The sequence below is a fragment of the Pezoporus flaviventris genome, unplaced genomic scaffold (genome assembly GCF_033815535.1).
Source record: "Pezoporus flaviventris isolate CSIRO_AGI_PZ_B2104156 unplaced genomic scaffold, CSIRO_AGI_Pfla_v1 ptg000097l, whole genome shotgun sequence".
In the NCBI taxonomy this organism is placed as follows: Eukaryota; Metazoa; Chordata; class Aves; order Psittaciformes; family Psittacidae; genus Pezoporus; species Pezoporus flaviventris.
In genome coordinates this window covers 477,138-498,908 of record NW_026892645.1, presented here as the reverse complement: position 1 = coordinate 498,908, position 21,771 = coordinate 477,138, and the positions used below count along the sequence as shown (strand labels likewise).

Below are 21,771 nucleotides of genomic sequence, written 5' to 3'. Positions count from 1 at the left end.
AACTCTCAAATGCTTTGGTTTTACTGGGAACATTGCAAAACGAGTTTGAGGTGATTTTTTCTCTGAACAGGAGGTGATTGCACCCCCTGATCCTGCCCTGATGGAGAGCAGAGGAGGTGGCCCCTGTCCTGACCATTTGTCCTGGGGATAAATGAGGTACCGAGCACGCTGCCTCTCTGTCAGGGATCCACTGCGTGCCTGCCAGGACCGGGTTTTGCTTCAGGTTTTCCCCCATGTTCTGACCCAAGATCTCCCTTATCCCAGGATGGCCGGGAGGGGAGGGCTCAGCTGCCGTCTGCCCTGGATCACCACATCCCAGTGCAGCAAGGGGCAGGCGCCCAGCCAGGACCAGTGGGCTCTGTGCAGCACCAATGGTCTTTCCTCGGCTTCTCCCAGGCAGTTTCCCCTTTGAGCTCAACAGCAAAGCACAATTTCTAATTTATTTTTTTTACAGTTACATGTTTAATGGGGTTTTTCTGCAGAAAGGTTTCACACGCACACACACGCACACACCCCCCCCCCTCGCTGTGTCCCTCCTCCCCATCCCTCCTCCTTTCTAACCCCACCAGAGGTATCATTTGTTCCCAGCCATTGGCGTCTGGTGGCATCAAGACAAATAATCCCCAGCTCAGGGGAGCAGGAGGAGAAGCGTGGCAGGGAGCTTGGTCCCTGCAGCAGGGAGGCAAGTGCTGGGGGTTGTCACAGCATCCCTCCCTCCATCCTCCTGCCCTGCTCCAGGTGCCAGTGTGGGAGAGTGCCCATGGAGCCACCCTGGGCTAGATGGGACTGTGGGGTGCTGGGAAGGCTTGTGTGCTGCTCCCACACAGCTCTGTGCTCTGTGCCTCAGTTTCTCTGCAGGAAAACAAGCTTCTCCGCGCTCCCCAGGGCCGCGCTGGGTTCGGCACAATAGCAAACCTCCACATTATTATTCTGGGGGCGGAAAGCAGCATTACTCAGAGCCACGATTGCTAATAACACACTAAATATAGCGCCTTCCATCTCCAGAGTACATTCCAAACTCGAGCTCATGAGCCCTAACCCCCTCCCGAGGCAGGGGCCAGGGCACCAGCCAGCACTCCTGTGTGGGCAGGGATCCGGGAGAGCAGCAGGACAACGCTCCCGCGGATGCTTCTGCCTGGAGGTGCTCCCCATGGGACGGAAGCAGCAGGCGCTGGGTCAGTCCCTCCTGAGCTCGCCCAGGTCGAGGGGGATGGGGGCCGCAGGCCGAGGCCCCGGGGCGGGCGGGCAGTGTGGGACCGGCTCCCGCAGCCTCTCGGTGATGGTGGGAAGCGGCTGCTTCTCCCACTCACCCTGCAAGAGAGTTCAGCACCATGAGACTGAGCCGGGGCTCTGGTACTCAGAGTCTGTGTTTCTCCCTGTGTGTAAAAATGATCTTTGACTCTTCTCACCCAAACCAGGATGTTTTCTTATGCGATGTTAGTAATTTATCTGTATTGTAGAAGCACCTACACCTCCCCTTAGCAGGTCAGACACCTGCAGCGCACCGCGTTGTGCAAACCCACCACGCTTAGGGAGCTTCCACCCCAGGAAGTGTTACCCACCAAACCAGATGGAGGCAACTCAAACCACGGAGTGGCACCGAGCCTCAGCTCAGCCCTGAAAAGCCCTGTCTCCCAGGTGCCAGCAGGAAGGCTGCTCAGAGGCGACGCTTGCACCGTGCATGTTCATGGGCAGCCGCTGCAGAGCAGGAGGATGCAGCAGCCTGGTGAGGTGCCGCGGGGCTGTCACAGGCATCGGGGCTCGAGGTGACCGCAGCTGGGACAAAAGCCCTGCTCTGTGTGTGCATGGGGGCATCTCGTCCTCGCGATGCTCCCCGCAAGGAGGAATCTGCAAGGAGCAATCTGCCAGGGTCAGACAGTGCCGAGAGCTGAGCACTCAGGCAGGATCTAGCCCACATGTTGTGTGTTGGTCCAGGTTGGTGGCTGGCTGAGGGGCTGGGAGGGCACCGCTGGCTCAGGCTGGGCTCTGGTTCGGTGATGCCACGGTTTGGCTGTGCTGCAGTGTGAGCAGGAGGGGGGGGGGTTCTGCATGGGGAGCGAGAGCCATGAGTCACAGCAAGAGGGAAGCTGAAGTTGTGTTCAGATGAAATGTCTCATTGCATGGCAAGTGAAATGGGCAAACCCTGGGAAAGGTGGAGGGTGGTGGGCTTACGGAACTGTCGTGGTTTAAACCCAGTCAGGTAACTTGTTCACTCACTCCCAGTGAGTGGTGCCGAGCTGACAACAATCGAGGTCCGTGTCCGTCTCCCCCCCTCCCTGCACCGGGGCTCTCCCCTTCCCCGCTCCGGAGGAACGGGGAGGAGGATCGAGAGAGTGCAACTCCTACGGGTTGAGACAAGAACAGTCCAGCAACAAATCACCACCGCTACTATCAGCTAAAACAATGATAAGGGAAAATAACAAGGGAAGAGAATACGATACCACCGGCCAAGAAAGCGAGTTCCACCCGGAAGCCCCTGTCCTTCCGGGTAACTCCCAGTTACCCCCCACCCCGGGCATGACGTGCTGTGGTATGGAATACCTCCCCGGCTAGCCCGGGTCAGGCGCCCCGTCTCTGCTTCCTCACAGCCTCCCCTCCTCCCTGGCAGAGCATGAGCCTCACGGAGTCCTTGGTCAGGGTAAACGTCACCCAGCAACAACCGAAAACATCGGCTTCACCAACACTGTTCTCAAACTAGAAGTCAAAACACAGCACTGCACCAGTTAACACAAAGGAAAAAACATGACTGCTACTGCTGAACCCAGGACAGGGGCTGACTGGAGAGGGGACATCACGGCAGGGGACCATGGGCTGGAGAAACAACTGTTTTCCTGCACCCTTATTGCTCAAAAGAGCAGTTAATGGTGTTCAGGGTGCGCCTGCTCCAGTTCTGGGCCCCAGACTGAGCCTGCCATCTGCCCTGCCAATGCATTCAAACCCCGTGCTTACCCCTTACCAGCCCTTGGGGTAGGTCAGAGGCATTTATAGTGTCTTTATAGTTGCTTTCAGTGCTTTTGAGTGGAAATTCGAATGTAGAGAGTACAGAGGGTTCACTGCGAGCCCTTGTAGGTGCAGGAGACTTGGGGACAGCAAAGTCCCTGCAGCCACTCACAAGTGTTACCCTGAGGTAATTAACAGCACTCAATCCTTCCAGTAATCTCCTCAGATTTGGGATCGCTGAACTGCAAAACCACAAGCTTAATTAGAGCTGGTGCTTTCCTCTTGGCAGAAGCAGTGTGGAATAAATGAGATGTCTTAAACTGGGGCGGGCTCTGAACACACCGGCAGAGCAGGAGGGGCACCTCGGCTCCTTCGCCCTCGCTGCGATGCTCCTGACCCAATTTGTGTTGGCATCAGCTCTGCTTTTCTCAAATCGCTTCCCAGCCACTCCCCCCCCCAGCCTCTCTGAAGTCAGGAGACGTGTCTGGGCCATAATTAAGAGGCTTAACTCATAATTCTGCTGCTGCACAAAACTTCTGTACCTTCCCTTTCCCCGCAGCAGAGCTCTACATGGCCAAGAGGTGCCGGGTCTCCAGCACCTGGGTCCCTGGGAAAGGGTTCCAAGGGACTGGAAAGGTTTCTGCCCCTTCAAAGCAGACTTTGCCAAAGGGGATTTACCAGGGCAGAAAGCTGTTGATCTGATAGAATCAGCTCCTCATCCTCCAGTGCTGTGGTGGATAGCACTGGATGCAGAAGTAGCATATCACGTAAGTTTGTTACACTGGTGAATGGTGCTGGGAGCTGATGGTGGTAGGGACCATCACTGGTTTGAAATGCTCACCACCATCATTGTCATGGCCATCACTGCTGGGCCTGGTTTTCATTTAAAGATCTCACAGCCCTTTATCCCTCACGTTCTGCCTGGTCGCTGCGTTCGGAGGCTGCACAGGTGCTATGAGTAATGTGCTCGCTCTGCTGGGCCCTGATGTGCTTTGCCAGAACCCTAAAACCCACCTCGGGCTTCTCCTTGGCTCTGAGCCAGCCCTGCTGAAATGCTCAGCAGCCTCCGAACCGCCTCAGGCAAAGGCAGCTCTGACTGAGCCTGGCCGGGCACAGCCACGGTGCCTCCGACCAGGTTCTTCTAAGCACCAGTGCTGGGCTTGGTGTCCCGCTGCCGACAGCGTTCCCTGAGCAGCTCCAGCTCCCTGCCCTGAGCCCGCTGGGATCAGCCTTGTCCTGAGCTTTTAAAAGCTGCCTTTTACCCAGGCCGGGAGTTGCTCTGTGGGGCTCCCTGTAACGCCGTACATACCGGGAACCGGACAGCAGAGGATTTGTTGCAGTGCATTGAGATCGGAGCAAAGCTGTAGAGGGATTTCAGCACATCCCTGTTGAACGTGTTCCAGGGGACAGAGTAAAACTGCTGTGGGACGGAGACCTGCGGACATGTGCACACCTCCTCGTCGTTAAACCTGAAGGTAGGAGAAATGCGATGCTGAGAGGCAGCGGCGCTGTCCCCTGTCAGCACCGGATGTGTCAAGTTCTCCCTGCTTAAAGCTCAGCCTGGAACAGCTCCGAAGTTGGTGTTGGGAGCAAGGAGAGCTCAGCACAGCCGGCAGCAACATGGGGAGATCCGGGACTGCCTGTGAGCAGGACACCCAGTGCGAGGGCAGCATCTCGCACCTTGTCCTGTGGGTGAGTGAGCTGCAGCCTGCTCCCCTGGCAGGGATGCTTGGAGTCTGCCTTGGGTTACAACAAGTACTTTGCACGCACTGGCACTTGCTGGGAAGTCTCTTCCTGGGAATGCTCTCCCTTCCCAGCTGTTCTCCCCTTAAATCCCTGGGTTTGGCTGCCCGTGCTGGGGCTGGGGAGTGCAGGGCTGTGCCCCAGCTCCTGAACCTGCACTGCCCAAGTGCCCCCATGCCCACTGCACAGCCAAGGCCTCAGAGCCTGTGCTGAGCTCTTTCCCAGCATCACAAGCCAAGGGTGCTGCCATGTCCGTCTCCCCTGGGCACAGCCGGTACCTGTTGACGAGGTTGAAGTACCGGTGCAGGTAGCCCGGATCCACGGCACTTTTGCAGAGCTCCAGCTGGGTCCGGGGGTAGTAGTGCACGTAGTTCACACACATCTCCTCCAGGATGCCGAACCCTCCCTGTGCACAGACACCAGGGTCTGGCTCTGCCCTGCTAGGGCTCAGAGCTCACACCCGTGTGCCCACACACCTATAGATGCACCCCTTCATGTGCAGGGTGGGCAGTGCTCTGCTCATCTGCCTTTTATGCAAGGACAGACTTTGAGGCTAGATTGTGTGTTTTACAGTAAAATGCAGATTTCCTATAATCCCTCTGCTATATTTAGCTTTGTGTCTGTTGATGGTACCTCTGACAGGCTCTTTTTTTACTGCCTATGTAAGAAAATAGCATGAACTGTCAAAAAATGCCACTTCTCTTTAATTACAATTAATCCCCAGTGGAAGAGCGTGTGATGGGAATTAGTGACACATGCTGCTTCTCAATTAGCTCCTTGGCATCCTGCTGCAGGCAGCAGAGCCCTGTGGGCTCACTCTTTTACCACCCTCCCCCGGGGTTCTGGCTGTGATTCAGCCTGAGCTCATGCGGGTGCCTGTTTAGCGGGCGTCCCCAGCCCTGGGGTGCAGCACGGGCCAGACCCTGCACTCACCACAGTGGCTCGGCTCCGGTCCTCCGTGTTGTAAGTGCAGGTCGTGATGAGCTCGTCACCCTGCGGGGTTCAGAGGCACGTGTGGGTGTCAGAGCGCGGCGTTTCCTGTCTCTGATCAGGGGATCAGGGAGCTCGGAGCGCAGCAGATCTCTGCTCCCCACAGCGGAGCAGCCCCCGGGGCAGCCTGTTCCCTCCAGCACCGCTGCAGTGCCGCCGGAGCGCCGGCTGCACCGCCCAGGAGATTCCCTTGGGCAGCACCCCAGGGATGGCGTCTCCCACTTCCCTTAGAGTCTTCACTTAGAGTTCACTCCAGCAGCGTTTTGAACTGCCAGACCTGGACCCTACTTGATGGCACAACTGCCTCCCTGGCACGGTCGGCGCTGGAGCCCACAGGGACAACCTGAAGCACAGCCTGGGTACGGTTTCAATGGGTGCTGTGTCTTTTGAGCAGGTCTTGGAGCACAATGGCTCCTGTAGGTACTCTTCATGCTGCAGCCAGGTCCTTTCTCACCCACACAGCCCCGGGGCATGCCCAGCCTCTGTTTTACCACCCTTTCCCACTACATTTTCTGCCAAAGCTCTTCTTCCACAGGGAAGGAGATGGCACCTCCAGTGCATGCGTGGGTTACCCTCACACCCCGAGGAGCCTCCCTTTGCTAGAGGAAGCCCAGCTAAATGAGGTGCTTCATTTGGCTCCCGGCACTGTTCATTTGCCCACACACCGGTTTTGTGCCATATGAGATGAGCCCCAGTGTCCCCGAGGCATCCACACAGGGGTGGGAGATGTGATTGGGGGCACAGGGATCCTGTTCTCCTGCAGCCCGCAGGGGAGGGGATGAGGTGATGTAAAGGGGGGCTCAGGCTGAGGGGTCATGGGAAGCTCTTTGCGCCCTCTGGGTTTTGGAGCTACTCACTGGAAAAACTGGAACCACCTCCTTCAGCATGCGGATATCCTGGAGGGAAGGAAGGGGCCGTGTCAGGGCAAGGCAGTGGCTCTGTGCACAGGGCACGCACAGGTGATGCGCAGTGGGACCCCCCCTGCCCCTGCAGACCCCATACCTGGAAGTGGGGGCTATAGTGATCATCTGAGTTCACGACCTGCCGCTCCCGCCCATCCCGCGACAGCACCGTCACCACTTTCCTTCCTGCCAGGTGAGTGTGGAGCTGGGAGGCGAAGATGTGGATGCCGGCAGCAGGCAGAGCCTGTGGGAAGGATGGCTCAAGCCCCTGTCCCTGACCCCATCCCTCGCCCATCTCCACTCCGGAGCATCCCCTTGTTGTGTGCTCGGGACCGGCCACCCCCACACCGGCTCCCCCACAGGGGTTTGGGATGGCACAAATGATCCCTTTTGGGTAGGCCCTACAAAAAACACCTACTAAAGCTTCCCTGAGAGGAAGGAAGGCATTTTGAAACCATCTTTGAGAGAGCTCTTGGTGAGCTCCTTGGAAGCAGATGCCAGTGTTCCTATCACCATGGGGGAAAGCACCACTGGGGCACAGCCAGCTTGGCAGTAAGTTTTACGGGAATGATACCCTGGAGAGCAGAGCAGATGGCTCCCCAGGAGAGCTGCTTTGAGGGGGACTCAGCGCATCCCAACCAGCTGCTCACTGTTTGTTCTACATGGCAGATTTTTCTTTCCAGTGCTACCTCATAGTAAGGGGCTCAAGGACTTTAAAACTGGGAATCAGGAGCCCAGAGCTTTGAGCTGTATCACTGCTGTCTGGGACCTGGGAAAAGACCTCTCTTCTCCAAGGCAGAGCAGGGCAGAGAGGATGGGGACTCACCAGCTGGGTGCACTTGTCGGTGCAATAGCCTGTGAGGACGAAGGCGTCCTCGCCCGGGGGAATGGCCATCACCGGCGTGTAGACCAAGCCCAGCTCCATGATGCCGGCATCGTGGCGACGCAGGGTGGCCGTGTAATAGAGGCGGATCCCTGAGGAGTCGCGGCGCCCTGCCAGGTGAGAGGACAAGGCTGCGGGTGGAGATGGGCACCAGCCTCTCCTGCAGCTTCCTCAGGGGTGCAGTTTTATATCCCAGGTATTTTCAAGCAAGTCTCTATTGAGTGGCCCCAGGCACGTGCCTGGTCCCCTGGAGAGGTCACCAACCTGAGGCTGAATTTCTCCCAAGAGTGTAAGATAAGGAGTACCTCTGGAGAGCCCAGGGCAGTGCTTTGGAGAATCCTCCAGAGATATGGCTCATTGCATCTTCTTAACTGATGCTTCCAAAAAGTTAAGGCCGTGCTGTTATTTACTGGGGGCCTGGCAGGAGGAGACATCCCTGAGGAGCAAGTACTCCTTGCACTTGGAAAGCTTCTGGTCCCTCCTGCATTTGAGTTAGCTCTATTTAACCTCCCCTCAGGAGCTGGCGGGAGCTGGAGAAGCCCCTGTGCCCGTGATGTGCCTTGGCATATGTGGACCGTGGGGCAGGTGGAGGCAGCAGCGAGCTCTGCTGAGATGCAAAGCCAAGCTCTGGCTCCCATTTGCTACCCAGCTTTGTGAACAAAGGGAAAGAGCAGGATCAGTCAGTCAGGAGGGGCCCGGCCGGCTCTGAACTCCCTGTTTCTGGGCTGGAGCCACCCAGGGATAAGAATAACGGGGGAAACACTATTGGTCAACATGCAAAAGCAGAATAATTATGAAAGATGTGAGCTCTGTATTTATAGAAGTGTTTCTTCTTGAGTTGCTGAATGTGCTGTGATTGATCTACAGTACATATGCTCTGGTCTCCTAAAAATACACTTGGGTAGTTAAGGAGCTACTTGGGTTTATGTTAATGAAGAAACTGAGTTGTTTGTAATCCTTTTTTTTTCCCAAATGTGTCTCCTGACGATGCTATGAAGCAGGAGCACCAGTGAAACATCTCAGCTCCCCCATCCCAGGCAGGCTGCTGCTGTCTCTCTGGTGACTGGCTCTGAGCTCAGCCCTACCACCACCGCCTTGCACAGACCCTGGAGGGGCACCCTAAGAGGCTCAGCTAGGCACTGCTGTTGCCTTGGATCACAGCCCTTCAGGAACACTGTGCAGGGCAGGTTTCTGCCCTTGGGAATCAGTCAGGCTCCCTTCCCCAAGCATCCCTCCAGCTGCTGGGCAGCAGGAGGATGTGGGCAACCTGCAGTGAGGATGGCTTTGCTGAGACCCCAAAGGCAGCAGCCTGGTGGGGATTTAATACATTCCTCCTTCTAGGACTGGTCTGGGCTCTCAGGTCTCCAGAAAGTTGGCTATGATTTTGGTCAGGTTTCTCCTGTGTGGAATGTGGAGCCTCCCCAGTAGGGTGGCATTCCCTGGCTTTACCTGCCCCTCACCAGGCATCACCCATCGCACACCCACCTTTAAATATCAGGGGATTGTGGTAATGAACCTCGAGGCGCAAGTATCTGGAGGAGCCTGGGCCACCAAAGGCAATACCTGCTTCTTCGGGGTAGTAGAAAGGCTGGAAGCAGAGGGAGGGTGTTAGGGGAGATGTGGGATGGCTTTCCTGGGGACAGGGCTGAAAAGGGAAATGTCTGGGCATAATGCTGACCCCCACTGTGGGCTGAGGGACATTACTTGTGCTCTTGGTTGTGCTTGGAGAGCTGGCCTTGCTTCCAAAGGCTTCATGCATGCCAACATGCACATGCAATGGCATAGGTACTGAGCAGGGGCATCACACTGACCTGTGGCGGGTGGGCTGGGGTGAGGTGGAAACTTGGACCCATTCATGGGGAGGATGGGGAGATCAGGCAGGGCTGCACCCAAAGGGGCAAGCAGGAAGGGTGGGGAGGCAGCAGGAATGCACCCATGGTACTGGTCCCATCTCGCACCCACCTGCGCTCCCATGGCCCACGCCGCAAGCACGTGCCTGCAGTAGTTGAGCTGCTCTGGCTTCATCTTGGAGTCACAGGGGCCGTTGTAGTGGGGGAAGCTGTCGAACTCGGCAGCACACTGGAAGACTTCCATGTGGTGGACCAAGACCTCGTTGCCCGCCGTGATCACTGGCTCATACTGCAAAGCAGCACCCAAGGAGGAGGCATTAAGACCGTTTGCTGGAGCTCATCTCCGGTGGCTGCTGCCTGTGCAGGCTCCAGCAGAAGCCCGAGGCACGGATGTTGCTGCCCGTTACTGAACGGGGACAATTTCTGTTGCGTAATGGGGAGGGAAGGTTGTGCTGCACCTGATCAGCAGCAGATCTTCGTCTGCTTTGTGATGGCTGAGCCCTTTGCCAGGTTTCAGGGCTGGGGTGACCCTGGGGACATTGCAGTTTCCTGCAGAGGGTCCTCGCCCCCTTGCAGTACCTGTGCCCGCAGCTACTGGGGTTTGATTATAGCCAGCAGCTGCTTGGGGCACAGAGGGGGATTTAGGCTAGAAAGAAACTTTAAACAAGCCCAAGGAAGGGCTCTGGCTAAAAGCACCAGCTGCAGACATGGTCTGCAGCAGCGGGAAGGGAGCAGGAGTTACGCACTTTTTACTTACACACAGATGATTCATTTCACACCATCTGCTACAGAGAAAATCCTCCTCCCCAGTTTTCCTCTGCAGCATCGTCTCTACCCTGTAAATGGCTACGCTCTCGCTTCGGTCAGGTTCTCCCTCTCCCACTGTGTTCTTTGGCCCTGGGTGAGCGAGGGCACCCCCTGAGCCTGGACAGGGCGACCAATGCTATCGATGCTCTGCCAGCAGCTCAAGATGGGCCTCAGACCAACCTCACCCTGCCCTTCCCTGGGCCCAGGCTGCCTGCACGGCTCCCTGTGTGCCATGATCCTGCTGCGAGTCCACCCTGACAGCTAAAGCTCTGCCTCCTGCAGGGATCAGCTTTGTAAGGGAGCTGCGTTGAGCCTGCTCTGGTACTTGCTCACTGTGCCGGGTGGAAAGTCACCAATCTGTCACCCATTCTGGGCTCTCCAGGAGATGTAAGGGTGCTACTGGCTAGTGGGATGGCTCTGGGAAATGGTTTGGTACCATGCTGGGAACATGTTTGGGCCTGAAAGCTTCCCTGTGAAAGGGTGGGGAAGAGCTGAACTTGGCAGTGTAGCTGAATGTGAACCCGGTGGCCGATCTGGACCAGGGAAGGTAACCCCCTTCTCCTGCCTCTTACCATGATAATGTGGTGCTTGGGGAAGCCATGTGGGAGCTCTGCCATGTAACACCAGTAGGTTGTCTCCTGGCTGGGAATGACAATGTCAGGGGCTGTTATCTCCATGGTCTTCATGTCACTGGGCAGCTCAGGGATGGTGATGTTGGGCTTTAGCAGCTGTACCCTCTGCAGTCCCCTGTGGATGGCAGAGATGTTGATGGCTTGGAGGGAATGGACTGGTTTCTCCAGGATCCCATAGATGAGGTGCACGGTGCCATCCTGAAGGGAGAGCAAAATGTATCAGGCAGTTTTTCATGCAGGATCATGAACTGCATGGACTATCAGCACCAGCACTGGTGTCATGAATCCAGGAATGTGCCTCTTGACACGTTTTGACACGTGACCTCACCAGTAGTTCACTTTGCTGTCCTAAGACTAGATGACAGGGCATTCCTTTGGCTGACATGATCACAGAGGGTTTCCTACCAGCTGGGAGTCTGAAGTTTCCCTTGGGTAGCATCAGTAAAGGTAACATCTCCTCTCTGCTCTTTCAGAGCCCCTCATCCCTCCTGAGCTGGAGGCTGGGACAGCCACGCCAGGGTTCACACCACCCTGCAGCCCCAACCTCACCCCCAGGCAGCAACATGGGGAGGAACAGCAGAAACAAAACTTCTCCCTCAAATCCTCCCTTTCTCCAGCTCCTGTTGGGCGGTACCACAAGAAGCTCTGCTGAAAGCCTACTGCAAGCAAGGAAGTTGCTGCTGAACCCAGTGAGCTCTGGACAGGAGATCAGAAAGAAAGGAAAAAGAGCACAACTTTTCCTTAAAGGACCAGAGAGCAGAGACCTGCAAGTCTTTTCCCAGTTCACACAGCAGGTTTTTCCCTTCCAGGGCTCTCTGTTTTGGCAGGCGGTAGACGTTTCTCGCCACCGACAAGCTTCTGAAAACCAGCAACAGAAAGTCGAGGGTGCTCTGTGCCCACGCTGGCTTTAAAATATCCTGCCCACCAAAGGCTTTCATCTGCAGTGAGCCTTGCACCGATTCCTGCCTGCACCCGGGTCCATGGTTGAGACCCTGAAGCTCTTTGACATCTCGGCTCAGAAGGTTTTTCCATATCCCATCTCACAGGTGAGTGGGGAATGAAGACCCCAAACCACATGCAAGTGCACAGCAGCAGTTCCGCTTGCCTCCAGCTCCTGCCATACCCCTCTTTGCCTCTCATTGAACACCACCAACACCTTTTTGTAACACTCCAAACAGTTGGCTCCAGACTGCAAACCAGAGTGATGCAGGAGGGTATTTATATAGACCTAACACATGCTTAACAGGAGGGGATGATGCAAATGAGCTAAAATCTACACTTTATAGAGGTTTATAAGGGGTTGTAAATAGATCCTTCCAAACATTACTCATGTCCCAGGACTGACATCTGTAGCATGCTTCCCTTCTGCCCTAGACAGAGCAAACACCTGATGCTGTGCCCGAAACAAAGCACTGGTCAGGTACAACCATGCAGGTTGGGTTCAGAGCTCTGCCCAGGGTGGTGCCGTACCTCTATGAGATAGTCCTTGGGGTCACAGGTGCTGAAGGCTCTTCTGAAGAGGAGGTAGAGCCCCTCAGGAGCCCTCCAGGCCCCAAGGAGCTGGTAGTCCTGCTGTGAGTCCATGTGGAGCTGCCCCTGGGCATCGCTCCAGGCATCCTGTGGGAGGAAGAGCACGCGCTCAGTGGGAACCAGGCGCTGACCACCGGCAGCACTGCACCTTGAGTCCTGCTCACCCTCCACGTCCCAGGGCGGAGGGAGCCTGTGTTTCGGTTCCCCCCAGCCTCGGTCCAGCAGCCCATGGCCCCCGCCACGGGAGCCCTGTGAAAGAGGTGACCCAGCAGCGACAGGCTGCAGAAAGACCTTCCCAAGTTGAGGTGCACCTGGGGAAAGCCCGGAGGGACACGGGGAGGTGTTACGTCGGTCTGTGCTGTGGTTTGAGTGTCCTTGGCTGGGGAGGGACCCGCAGGGGTTGATGTGCTCTGCGAGACCCCTGCTACAAAGTGCTCCCAGTTCAAACTCAGACCCTTGCTGGGCTGCAGTGTCACCCTAGAAACTGCCACGTCAAAATCCTTCATTTGTTGTGGCCAATGCTCCCGGCAGCCCAGCATGGCCTCCCCAGAGCTGCTCGCTGGTGACGATGGTGACAAAGCCACATGGAGAAGCAGAGCAGTAAGTTACTCCTGTGCTCCTCTGAAGGTTTGGAATATGAAATCATACAATAATTTGGATCTGAACAATGCTGTTTTCTCGTTCTTTTGCGTCACCCATTGATATCTTTGGTTTACAGACAGAAAGCACCTAGGAAGTACCTCACTGTATGTACACGAGTGGGACTGGTTCTCTTATCTTAGGGAACAAACAGAAGGAAAAAAGAATAAAGCATCTTGGCTCCATTTCAGCCAGAAGTGTAGAGTGATTTTTCAAGAACATATTGTCCTTAGAGGGGGAGAGTGAAATCAGCTACATGAAGCTAGCATGACATTTGTCTACATAGGAATATGGTGTGCAAATTGATCTCATAATACATGGGGGGTTAAGCAAATTTGGATCCTTTTAAAAAGCTGACATACTTGTCCAGAAGAAAGGCTGTTTCGAGAGAGAAAACCAGGATTGGAAAGACTTACAGAAACCTCCTTGCAGGATGCTGATGCTGCTCACCAGCCGAAAGAGAAAGCCCAAATGCTGCCCAGTGCTTAATGCAGTGGTGTTTGTCATTCAATGAACACATGAAAGCAGATTAAAAATGATCCTTTTTGGGTTTTTTACATGATTCGGTGAAATACTGTAGCATTTGAGCCACCACACAACCGGAATGCTGGTAATTAGCAGGAAAACAGTACAGATAAGAAGCCCTTCTTTTCATCCTTTTATTACACTGCAGCTCACACTGCGGCTGATGGTGAAAGAATGTGTTTTATGGTTAATTTGAAGTAAGTAGAGAGGTAAAATTTAACTTACTGGAAAGCCTTACATGCGGAAAAATGTGAACTGCTTTCTGCAGCCAGGCACGGTTGCAATGAATCCTTATGTGGTGCTCTGGGGACAGGGAGCTGCTGGAGAGCAGGGGTTGTACCTGCAACTGCCACCCCAGCGGGAAGACAAAGCAACCATGACCCTGGCCAAGCCACCAGTGCCAGGCAGGACGGGGGTTGCATCAGCACTGTCACATCAAACAGCAAAATGAGCTGTGTGTCCCTGGGCTGCACCAGGCGTTTGCAGGGTGCCCAGAGGTGTTTGCACGTGGGGTTCCTGGTAACGCTGCTGCAGGCACTGGAGCTGTTTTCCATGTGCTGCCCATCCCTGCGGCCATGGCAGGAGCAGCCTCTGGCTGGTGACTCCTGCACTGGCTCAGTGTCATTAATGGGAGCTGTGGTTAGCTTTTACTGTGACTGACCACAGCCCACGAGCGAACCAGGGTGTTGTTGGACTCACTCTGTGTGCACGTGTGAGCTGGTCTGCACAGCCACCGGTAGCTCTTTGACCTACGCGCAGCAGAGACACCCAGGCTCTGGCTCCACTCTGCCTTGCTGATGTATTTATTCTTTCTCTGATTTAAGATCCCATGCCAAGCCCATAGTGCAGACCTGATCTGTGGGTCCCTCTGGCATAGAAACCTCCAGCCCCTTCAGGATCCCTTCCACCTGAGCAGCAGCAGTGGTCCAGCGTGTGCCGTGCTCTGGACCAGCCCTGTTTCCAAACCACAAGCCAGATTCACCTGCGAGGAGGCAACCCCAAAGCAGTTGTGCAAAGACACAGCGACTCACCCCAAAGTAGGAGTTGTGCCCATCGCTCCAGAGCACGGCCAGGTCCGCGTTCTCAAACTCGCCCCTGTCTGACATTCCGAAGAGGAGCCCGAACTGCAGGTCCCTGACAAGGAGCTGGAAATGCACGGCTTGCTTGGGATAGCTGACGTTCCAGGAGAGCTCCAGCAGCCCCTGGGGATCCAGGGGCACCTTGTAGGGAAAATCACTCCCACGGGGTGCCCAGCCCTGCAGGGCCACCACCAAGATGACCAGGAACACCGCGATCATGGTGAAGTACATGGATGCCACTTCCCGCAGCTTGAAGCTGGGACAGGAGCAGGGCTTGCTCCCGGAGGTCTGCATGCTGGGCAGGATGGCACCCGCACGCCTGGCTTTGCCCATTTATGTGCTGGCCCTCCTGGGCAAGCTGGGTAAGTGAGAGACCTTAATTGCATTCGGTTGTTGGGAAATTGGACTGTTCTATTGACCCCCCACCTCCTGGCCAAACACTTGTCATTTGCTGCTTCCCCTTAATTGGCTCTAATTGCACATGGACATTATCAATAGCAATTGAATTTGACTGGGCTGATGTTATTCACTCTTAAATCTTCCTTAGTGGCTGGAAAGGGCTGTTTACTCGCAGGCTGCTCTTGCTGAGCCCTGCGTGGACATCTCTGCCCTGCCTGTGCTGCCTCCTGCCCAGCTCCACAGCTGGCCCTGCCTGCCCTCTGAGGGGCAAGAGCTCTGGGATAGCCCCAGGAGCATCCCAGCCACAGATCCTAACTGGGATCACTTATGGAAAGGTGGCCAGACTGGGGGGAGTCAGACCCCACCACAATACCCCATGGGGATGCATTGCCTCTGGAGGGCTCCTCAGGAACTCGGTTTACTTTTCCAGGTGGAAAAATGACAATTTTGGTTAGCAACTGCCACGGGCACTGAGTTCTATTCTTCTCAGCCTCCTGCATGGCAGCTCCTGGCTGCTCCTCTCCCCTGTCTCCTCAACAGAGGGCTCTGCAGTGCCCAGATTTCACCCTTCAGAGCACCTGGGAGAAACAAGGGCTCAGCAGTGCTGCCCCAGGCAGCTCTTTAGGATGTGCTTCCCCTCTCAGATTACTCTAGAATGGGACAAGGAGAGAATATCTGCCCTGCACTGATTACTTCAATAATTATCCCCTGATGTTGAGTATCTCAGGAATAGGAAGGCAAATGGGAGATGCTGCAGGCTTTGAGATTTTGCTCTTCTGCTTTCTAACAATGTAATTAGCAAAAGGAGCCCTGATCACACGCAGGACCTTGTCTGAGCTCCCTGGCATCAAGTAATATTGACAGTGTTTGGAATATTTTCCCTGCAGAGCTAAATGCCAGAGAAAACACTCATTTCCCTCAAACTCCCCTCAAGGTCCAACCTACCTGCACCTTCAGAGAGGTTAAATATTTGTTATGTCTTTGCTTCTGTAACAGATGGGACTTTGGCAGTTTAAAGACGCCTTTTGTCTCTTCCCCCTCCCCCTTCTCGTTTGTTTAAGGGCTGATGTATTCTCTTTTGGCTATTAGCTTTTCTACATTAATTGGAATTGTAATGAACTGCCTCTAGCTCCTTGATGCACATACGCGCCTTGCTTTAGTCTCTGAGTTTGTGGTCTTGTTTTATTAATGCCGCTCACGTGATAAGTGATGCTCTCGGATGCCTTCCATGCGGAGTCCCCTCCAGTCCCCTCTGCATCTTGGGTTTCACTTGTGGTCCTTGCAGCAATGTCATGGGGGCAGATCCACGTTTCCCAGCCCTGTGTAAGGAGGGGAAATAGATCCAGCTCAGTGCCCAGGTGTTTTAATGAACCATCAGTGAGTTCATCTCCATGTTAATTTCAATGAGGTTTTACTGTCCTAAGACACAGCCATTGCTCAGGAATGCAGCAATTGATCCGGAGTGTCTCTCCTTGTCAAGTGACCTGCTGGGAAGAGGTTTTGGTCTGTCATTAGCTTTATCAGGCAAAAGGCCAAAGCAGAGAGAACTGGGAGCTGCGCTCTCCCCAGCGAGCACGTCCCTCACCCCATCGCTTGCCCCACGGGTGCAGTGACCCCAGCGCACAGCACAGCCCCACACCAGCTCTCATGCTGCTCTGTCACCTCTAAAAGCCCGTGTCCGGGTAGCGCGATGTGCAGGAGGTCATTAGAGCTGCTGGGAAGGCTCCTGGCACCACGTCCGTGGGAGGTGTGAACTGAGCCCCACTGTGCCCCGGGCTCACAGCGAGGAGCTGGCTCTGCACCCCCGCTCACCTCCTGAGCGAGGAGGCAGCGTCCCCCTCTCTTCCTGAGGCTCCTGAGCTCACCCCTGGACCTGCTGTGCTCCAGGATCCTGGTGTGAAGGTGTCAGATGGAGGTGCCTTGTCCTGCAGCCCTGCCTGCTCGGGCAGGCGTCTGCTTGAGTTACAAACCCCCGAGAACAGATTTTTGCCTTGTCCCATTCTGACCTCCAAGCACAGATTCACCCACTCCTCTCTTGGCTTTGTTTCCTCATTGTAAAGAAGCTGAGCTGCCAGCACGGTAGGAAGGCAAGTGATCCTCACTGGGGGATATGGGGGGGTCGTTTACTAATGTGTTCTGCCTCCGCCTATTAGAGATGGAACCCCAGGGTGCTGGCGTGTGTGAGTGGAGCTCCCGAGCGTTCCTCTACAGAAGGGATTTGCAGCGGAACAGCAAAACATGGGCAGGTCAGCTTGAAAACAGCTGAACTTTGCAGATAAGCAGTGGGACTTTATTTAAAGAGGAAACAAATATGTATATCTCTGTCCCCCTTTCAGTTTCTCCCCAGTGAGCGCTCACAAATCCGGGTGCAGAGCAAGGATCCAGCTTTCTCCTCATTGCTCCTGGTGTTTATTTTAAGACTTCAATGAGATGTAGACAGGCCGGTTTCCTGACTCTGACTGCCCAGGGCTGGTGCAGAGCTGCATCCCACTGCTGGGGCAGCACAGGGGAGGCTGTGGGATGGGAGCCGTGGGTCCGGTCCCTCTCCTTTTGCCCTAGCTAATGCCAGCATGGCTGGAGGTAGCACAGGAGCATCCTGTGCTGGAGACAGACTCAGATGTCCTCCACAACCCTAGAGCCTGCCAAAACCTCCACAGAAAAGAGCTAAAGGTGCAGTAACGCACAGGGAATACCTGACACACACTGCGAGCCCTGGGGAAGGGCTGTTTCTAATGGACAGTGGTCACTGAGTCCTCAGGCACATGAACCCCAGCACCAGTGTTAATCCCCTTCACGTGTTGCTGGCCCCATCCTCTGCAGAGCTGCACATCCAGACCCTCCTGGTGACGTGCTGCGACTGCCTTGGCCTTTCACTGCCACAGGACCCTGGGTGCAAAGCCAGCCCTAAAGGGAGATGAGTCGTGGTTTCCAGAGCCCGGGAGCAGCAGTGCCTGGTGTATGCACAGGGAGCTAGGGAAGCAGCTGCCTCCCTCGGCAGGAGGCGAGGGCTGCCTGCCTGGAACAGACACTGACTTACAGGTAAGTGGGTTTAAACACAACTGACGCACAAATTAGAGATTGAAGCAGGCAGCACCCCTCCGAGCTATAATCCATTGCCTTGCTAACAAATGGAAATTCAATTTGGGCGAGGGCAGGGAGGGAAGGAAGGGAAGGGATGCTGCTGTCTGCCATGCAGCTATCCTGCCCAAGGGCTCTGCTGTTCGAAGCCCCTGTCTGCAGCCAGCCAGGGCCAGGATCGAATCTGCCTCGGCGCTGATGATGTTGGCAGTGTCTGGCTCAGGCTGGACCTGTCATGATATGAGGAGGGGGAAGAGAGGGCTGGCACGTACAGGAGATGCTCACATGGATAGGCAGCTGTGCAGAGCCCCTGGCCCTGATCAGTGCTCTGTGCAATTTCCCTGGCCAGATCCACCCTTCACTCCAGAGCTGTAGAGGCTGGACCAGCCCTGTGGCTCACAGGAATTGCTTGTGAGGCAGGAGAATTGTTTATTATCCTTTTAAAAGGATCACTTTTGCTCAGTCCTGTTCCCATCAGAAGTCAGAAGGGGTCTGGAGGCTGCTCCTTGGCTTCATTGTGCACCAAGAGGGTTCTGGGCTGAAAATCTGACTTTCCATTTGCCCAGCAGAAGCACATGTCTCTGTGTCACCTGCACCTTGGGCCACAGTGCAGATGGTTGGGGTGGTTGTGCCCAGCACCTTGTCATGGTGAGCTGGGGATGGAAGAGCAGGAGAAAGGCCAAAGCTACTGACAGGAGAGCACCATTGCCAGGCCCCTTGCACCGGGCTGCTCACACAGCTCAGCAGCCCAGAGAAACTCCTTCCCTGGTGCTGCCGCAGCTGAACCACCTAATGCAATGTAGTCGCCTGTGCATGCTATATTAGGGTTACCATGGATATGGTGCCACAAACACAGGGCTGTGGCTTTGTTATATAAACAGGAGAGGTTGCCACAAATACCCGAAATATCTGAAAAGGACAGGAAGAGACAGCAGCGCTCTCTGGGTGTGTTTGGGAAGGGCTGTCTGATCTGGTGGATAGCACCGGTGGGAGAGATCTGCGTTAGCTGGAGCAGTGGAGCACAGCGGAGCGGTGGTCCAGGACCCAACAGCCCTGGGGACTCCTCCAATCTCTAGCAGGGTCTGTCTGAAACGCTCCACGTCCTGCCCTACCCATCTTGGGCACTGGATCCTGCAGCACACACTGAGAAGTGCATCGTTCTTCATGCTCAAGTTCATCCCAGCTGAGCAGATCTTGGCCTTATCCCATTCCTGCCATATGCAAAGAGATCCTAATGCCCGCAGCTGCTGGGGGCCAGGACTGGGAATGGTAGTAGAGACCTACAGTCATCAGCTCTCCCAAAACTGGCCATATGTGACCCTGCTCAGCAAGACCATCCAACTGATCCTGTACCATTTCAGGTACAGAAAGTCCCTTGTACAGTTCAAGGAATCATGAAATTTGAAGAAAAAGCTGCTCTAGGAATGGAGGTGGGATGTAAGGGAGATAGAGACATCAGAGTGGCTAAAATTGTATTGTACTCCCACTCCCCTGCCAATAAAACCACCATAAATAAAGTGGCTTTGCAATAACCATCTCCACGCACTGTAACACAGATCCACATGTCCCTGCAGAAGATGCTCCAAGCAGGATAAACTCGAGTCATGTTCTGCAAGAGGGGCATGCCAAGCTTGCTCCAGTCCTATTATGGCAATGACTCTTCCCAGCAGGTGCTACCCCCAAGCTCCCAGCCTCCATCAATAGCTTCTTCCTCCCACCCTCCATGCTCACCAGTGGGTGACGTTCCCAGCCCACGTCTGTTTCAGTTCCTCCCTGGCCTTCCAGCTGCCTTTCTCCATGGATGACCATGTATCGCTTGTTTTTTCTCCTATTGCTCTCCTTGTGAGTCCAAGCAGACATCTTCCCATGCTTTGCTATCTGACATGTGGTGGAGAATGCCAAGCTCAGTAAGGAAAGATCTGCTGCATCACTTAAAACCACACCAAATCCATTTCTTGCTCTTTCAGATGCAGGACAGCCTGCTTTGCCCTCGCACATGACCTGCTATCCCTCATTTTGCAGGACCCCTCTTGCTTTTGTTGAGGTGACCTCTCATGTCTCCAGAGCCGTGGGGAAGAGTTCTTCAATTTGGTAAGAAACAACAGCAGAAGAAGCTGGAATGTGCTGCAGGCATGGGTCCAGGGCAGGGCTGGCTGCCATGTGAGTGTTCAGGGGGTGGGCTGGTGCCGAGTCCTTCTGCAGGGGGCTCTGCTCTTTGATGACAGCCTTTCTTGTTGCTTTTCCTCGAGCCATTGCTTTCCTGCAGTAAGCTGCTTCCTGGAGATTACACAGCAAGCCAGGATCAGCATCAAGAGGAGCTGATCCAGGAAGAGACATGGGGCCAAAAGAGCCTGAGGAGTTTGAAGATGCAGCTTTATCAGCTTAGCAAAAGGGTTGATGCAGTGAATGACAAAGGCTGCAGGCCCTGCAAGCTTGAAGTTTGTAATAGACAAGTAAAGCAGAAGGTCGAATAAAGGGTCAAAATAGTGGATAAATATGATTTCCTTCGGAAAACTCAACGTGACTTCCCTACAGGGTGTGCTTGCCCTGCAAGTCTCTTGATAGCCTTAAAGGGATCAATAAGCTGAGGGGGAAGGTGTTTCCAGGAGATGCAGTCTCTTTGGCTCTCCCAGACTGTCACGGAAGGCTCTGCATGCTCCCACCATGGCACAGGTGCCCATAGAAGGATTATTCCCCCAGCTCCTCCAGAGCCCCTTCAGTCCAGCAGCCACCTGATATTCCAGCCTCTGTGGTGAGGACTGAGTAAAGGGGCCTGAGGGAGTCTGTGATGAGCATCCTTAAACTCCCCCCGCCTCTCTAAGCCCTCCCTGGGCACTGCTACCCAGCGCAGTGGCTTCACAGGGTCACATTCTGGTTGTCATGTCCAGTGCAGCGGCTTGAGCTGACGGGATGTGCCAGGGGAGCCATTCCCCGGTGCAGCCTCGGGGCACCTCTGCCCATGCTGCCGTGGCTCAGGCTGGTGCCACCCGCCAGTCTGGGTGTGCGGTGCCAGTCGTGGGCCGGGGTGTGAACGCTGTGAGTGTGGAGCACGCTGGCTTGTGGCACTGGGCAACCCGTCTGTTTGGGTTAAAGCACTTCCTTAAGAAGCAGTTTCTCTCTGTGGCTGCTTTGTTAATTCTTTTAAGCAGATACATCCCTTGCCACACTGAGGTTGTTGCCTTCAAGGACAGAAATCTCAGAGCAGCACTTGGCAGCCCTGGCCCCAGGGCACCTTCAGCTCTGAACCTACCTGAAGCAGAGCGGTAAGCCACAGGGACCCGTGGGTGTGGGAGGGACATGGAGCAAGGTCACAGTAACTGATCTTCACAGAACTGCTCTTGGTGTAAGTAGAGCTCATGCCAGAGTCCAGAAAACAAGCCCTATACTTGTACAAGGCAGCCCAAGCATTCACAAAATCCTTGTTCTAACACTGTTTTTCCTTGCTTCTGTCCTGGGCTCAAACAAGTGCAGAATTGCTTTGACATCCTCACTGGGAAGCGAGGAGGCTGTTTATTGCAGTGCAAGAGTCCAGGCACAGGAACTGGAATGAATGTCCCAAGCAAAGAACCTCCATCATTCATATTTCTGAGCAGAGATACAGTGATAAATTGCCAGACAATGACATTTGACCCATAGAAGTAATAAAAAGCTAAAATTGTTTTTTTCCTGGCATAGTTTTGCAATATCTTTTGCACATAGTCCAAGCAACCTTGAAGGAAACTGAACTGGAGCCATGACATAGCCAGCTCAGTACTAACTGATGCAGCCCGTAAT

At 54.8% G+C, this 21,771-nt stretch overlaps 1 protein-coding gene across 1 annotated transcript; it reads right to left on the bottom strand.

Moving 5' to 3' along the window:
* Positions 1–965: 965 nt before the first annotated feature.
* On the bottom strand, positions 966–14,913 carry DBH (dopamine beta-hydroxylase). Its single transcript, XM_061476882.1, has 12 exons — positions 14,473–14,913; positions 12,218–12,364; positions 10,688–10,945; positions 9,421–9,597; positions 8,944–9,046; positions 7,402–7,568; positions 6,676–6,819; positions 6,531–6,569; positions 5,617–5,676; positions 4,962–5,089; positions 4,250–4,409; positions 966–1,311 (listed from the first exon to the last, which is right to left on the bottom strand). The coding sequence occupies exons 1-12, from the start codon at positions 14,851–14,853 to the stop codon at positions 1,177–1,179; spliced, it is 1,899 nt and encodes a 632-aa protein (XP_061332866.1). The 5' UTR covers positions 14,854–14,913; the 3' UTR covers positions 966–1,176.
* Between the last annotated feature and the right edge of the window lie 6,858 nt (positions 14,914–21,771).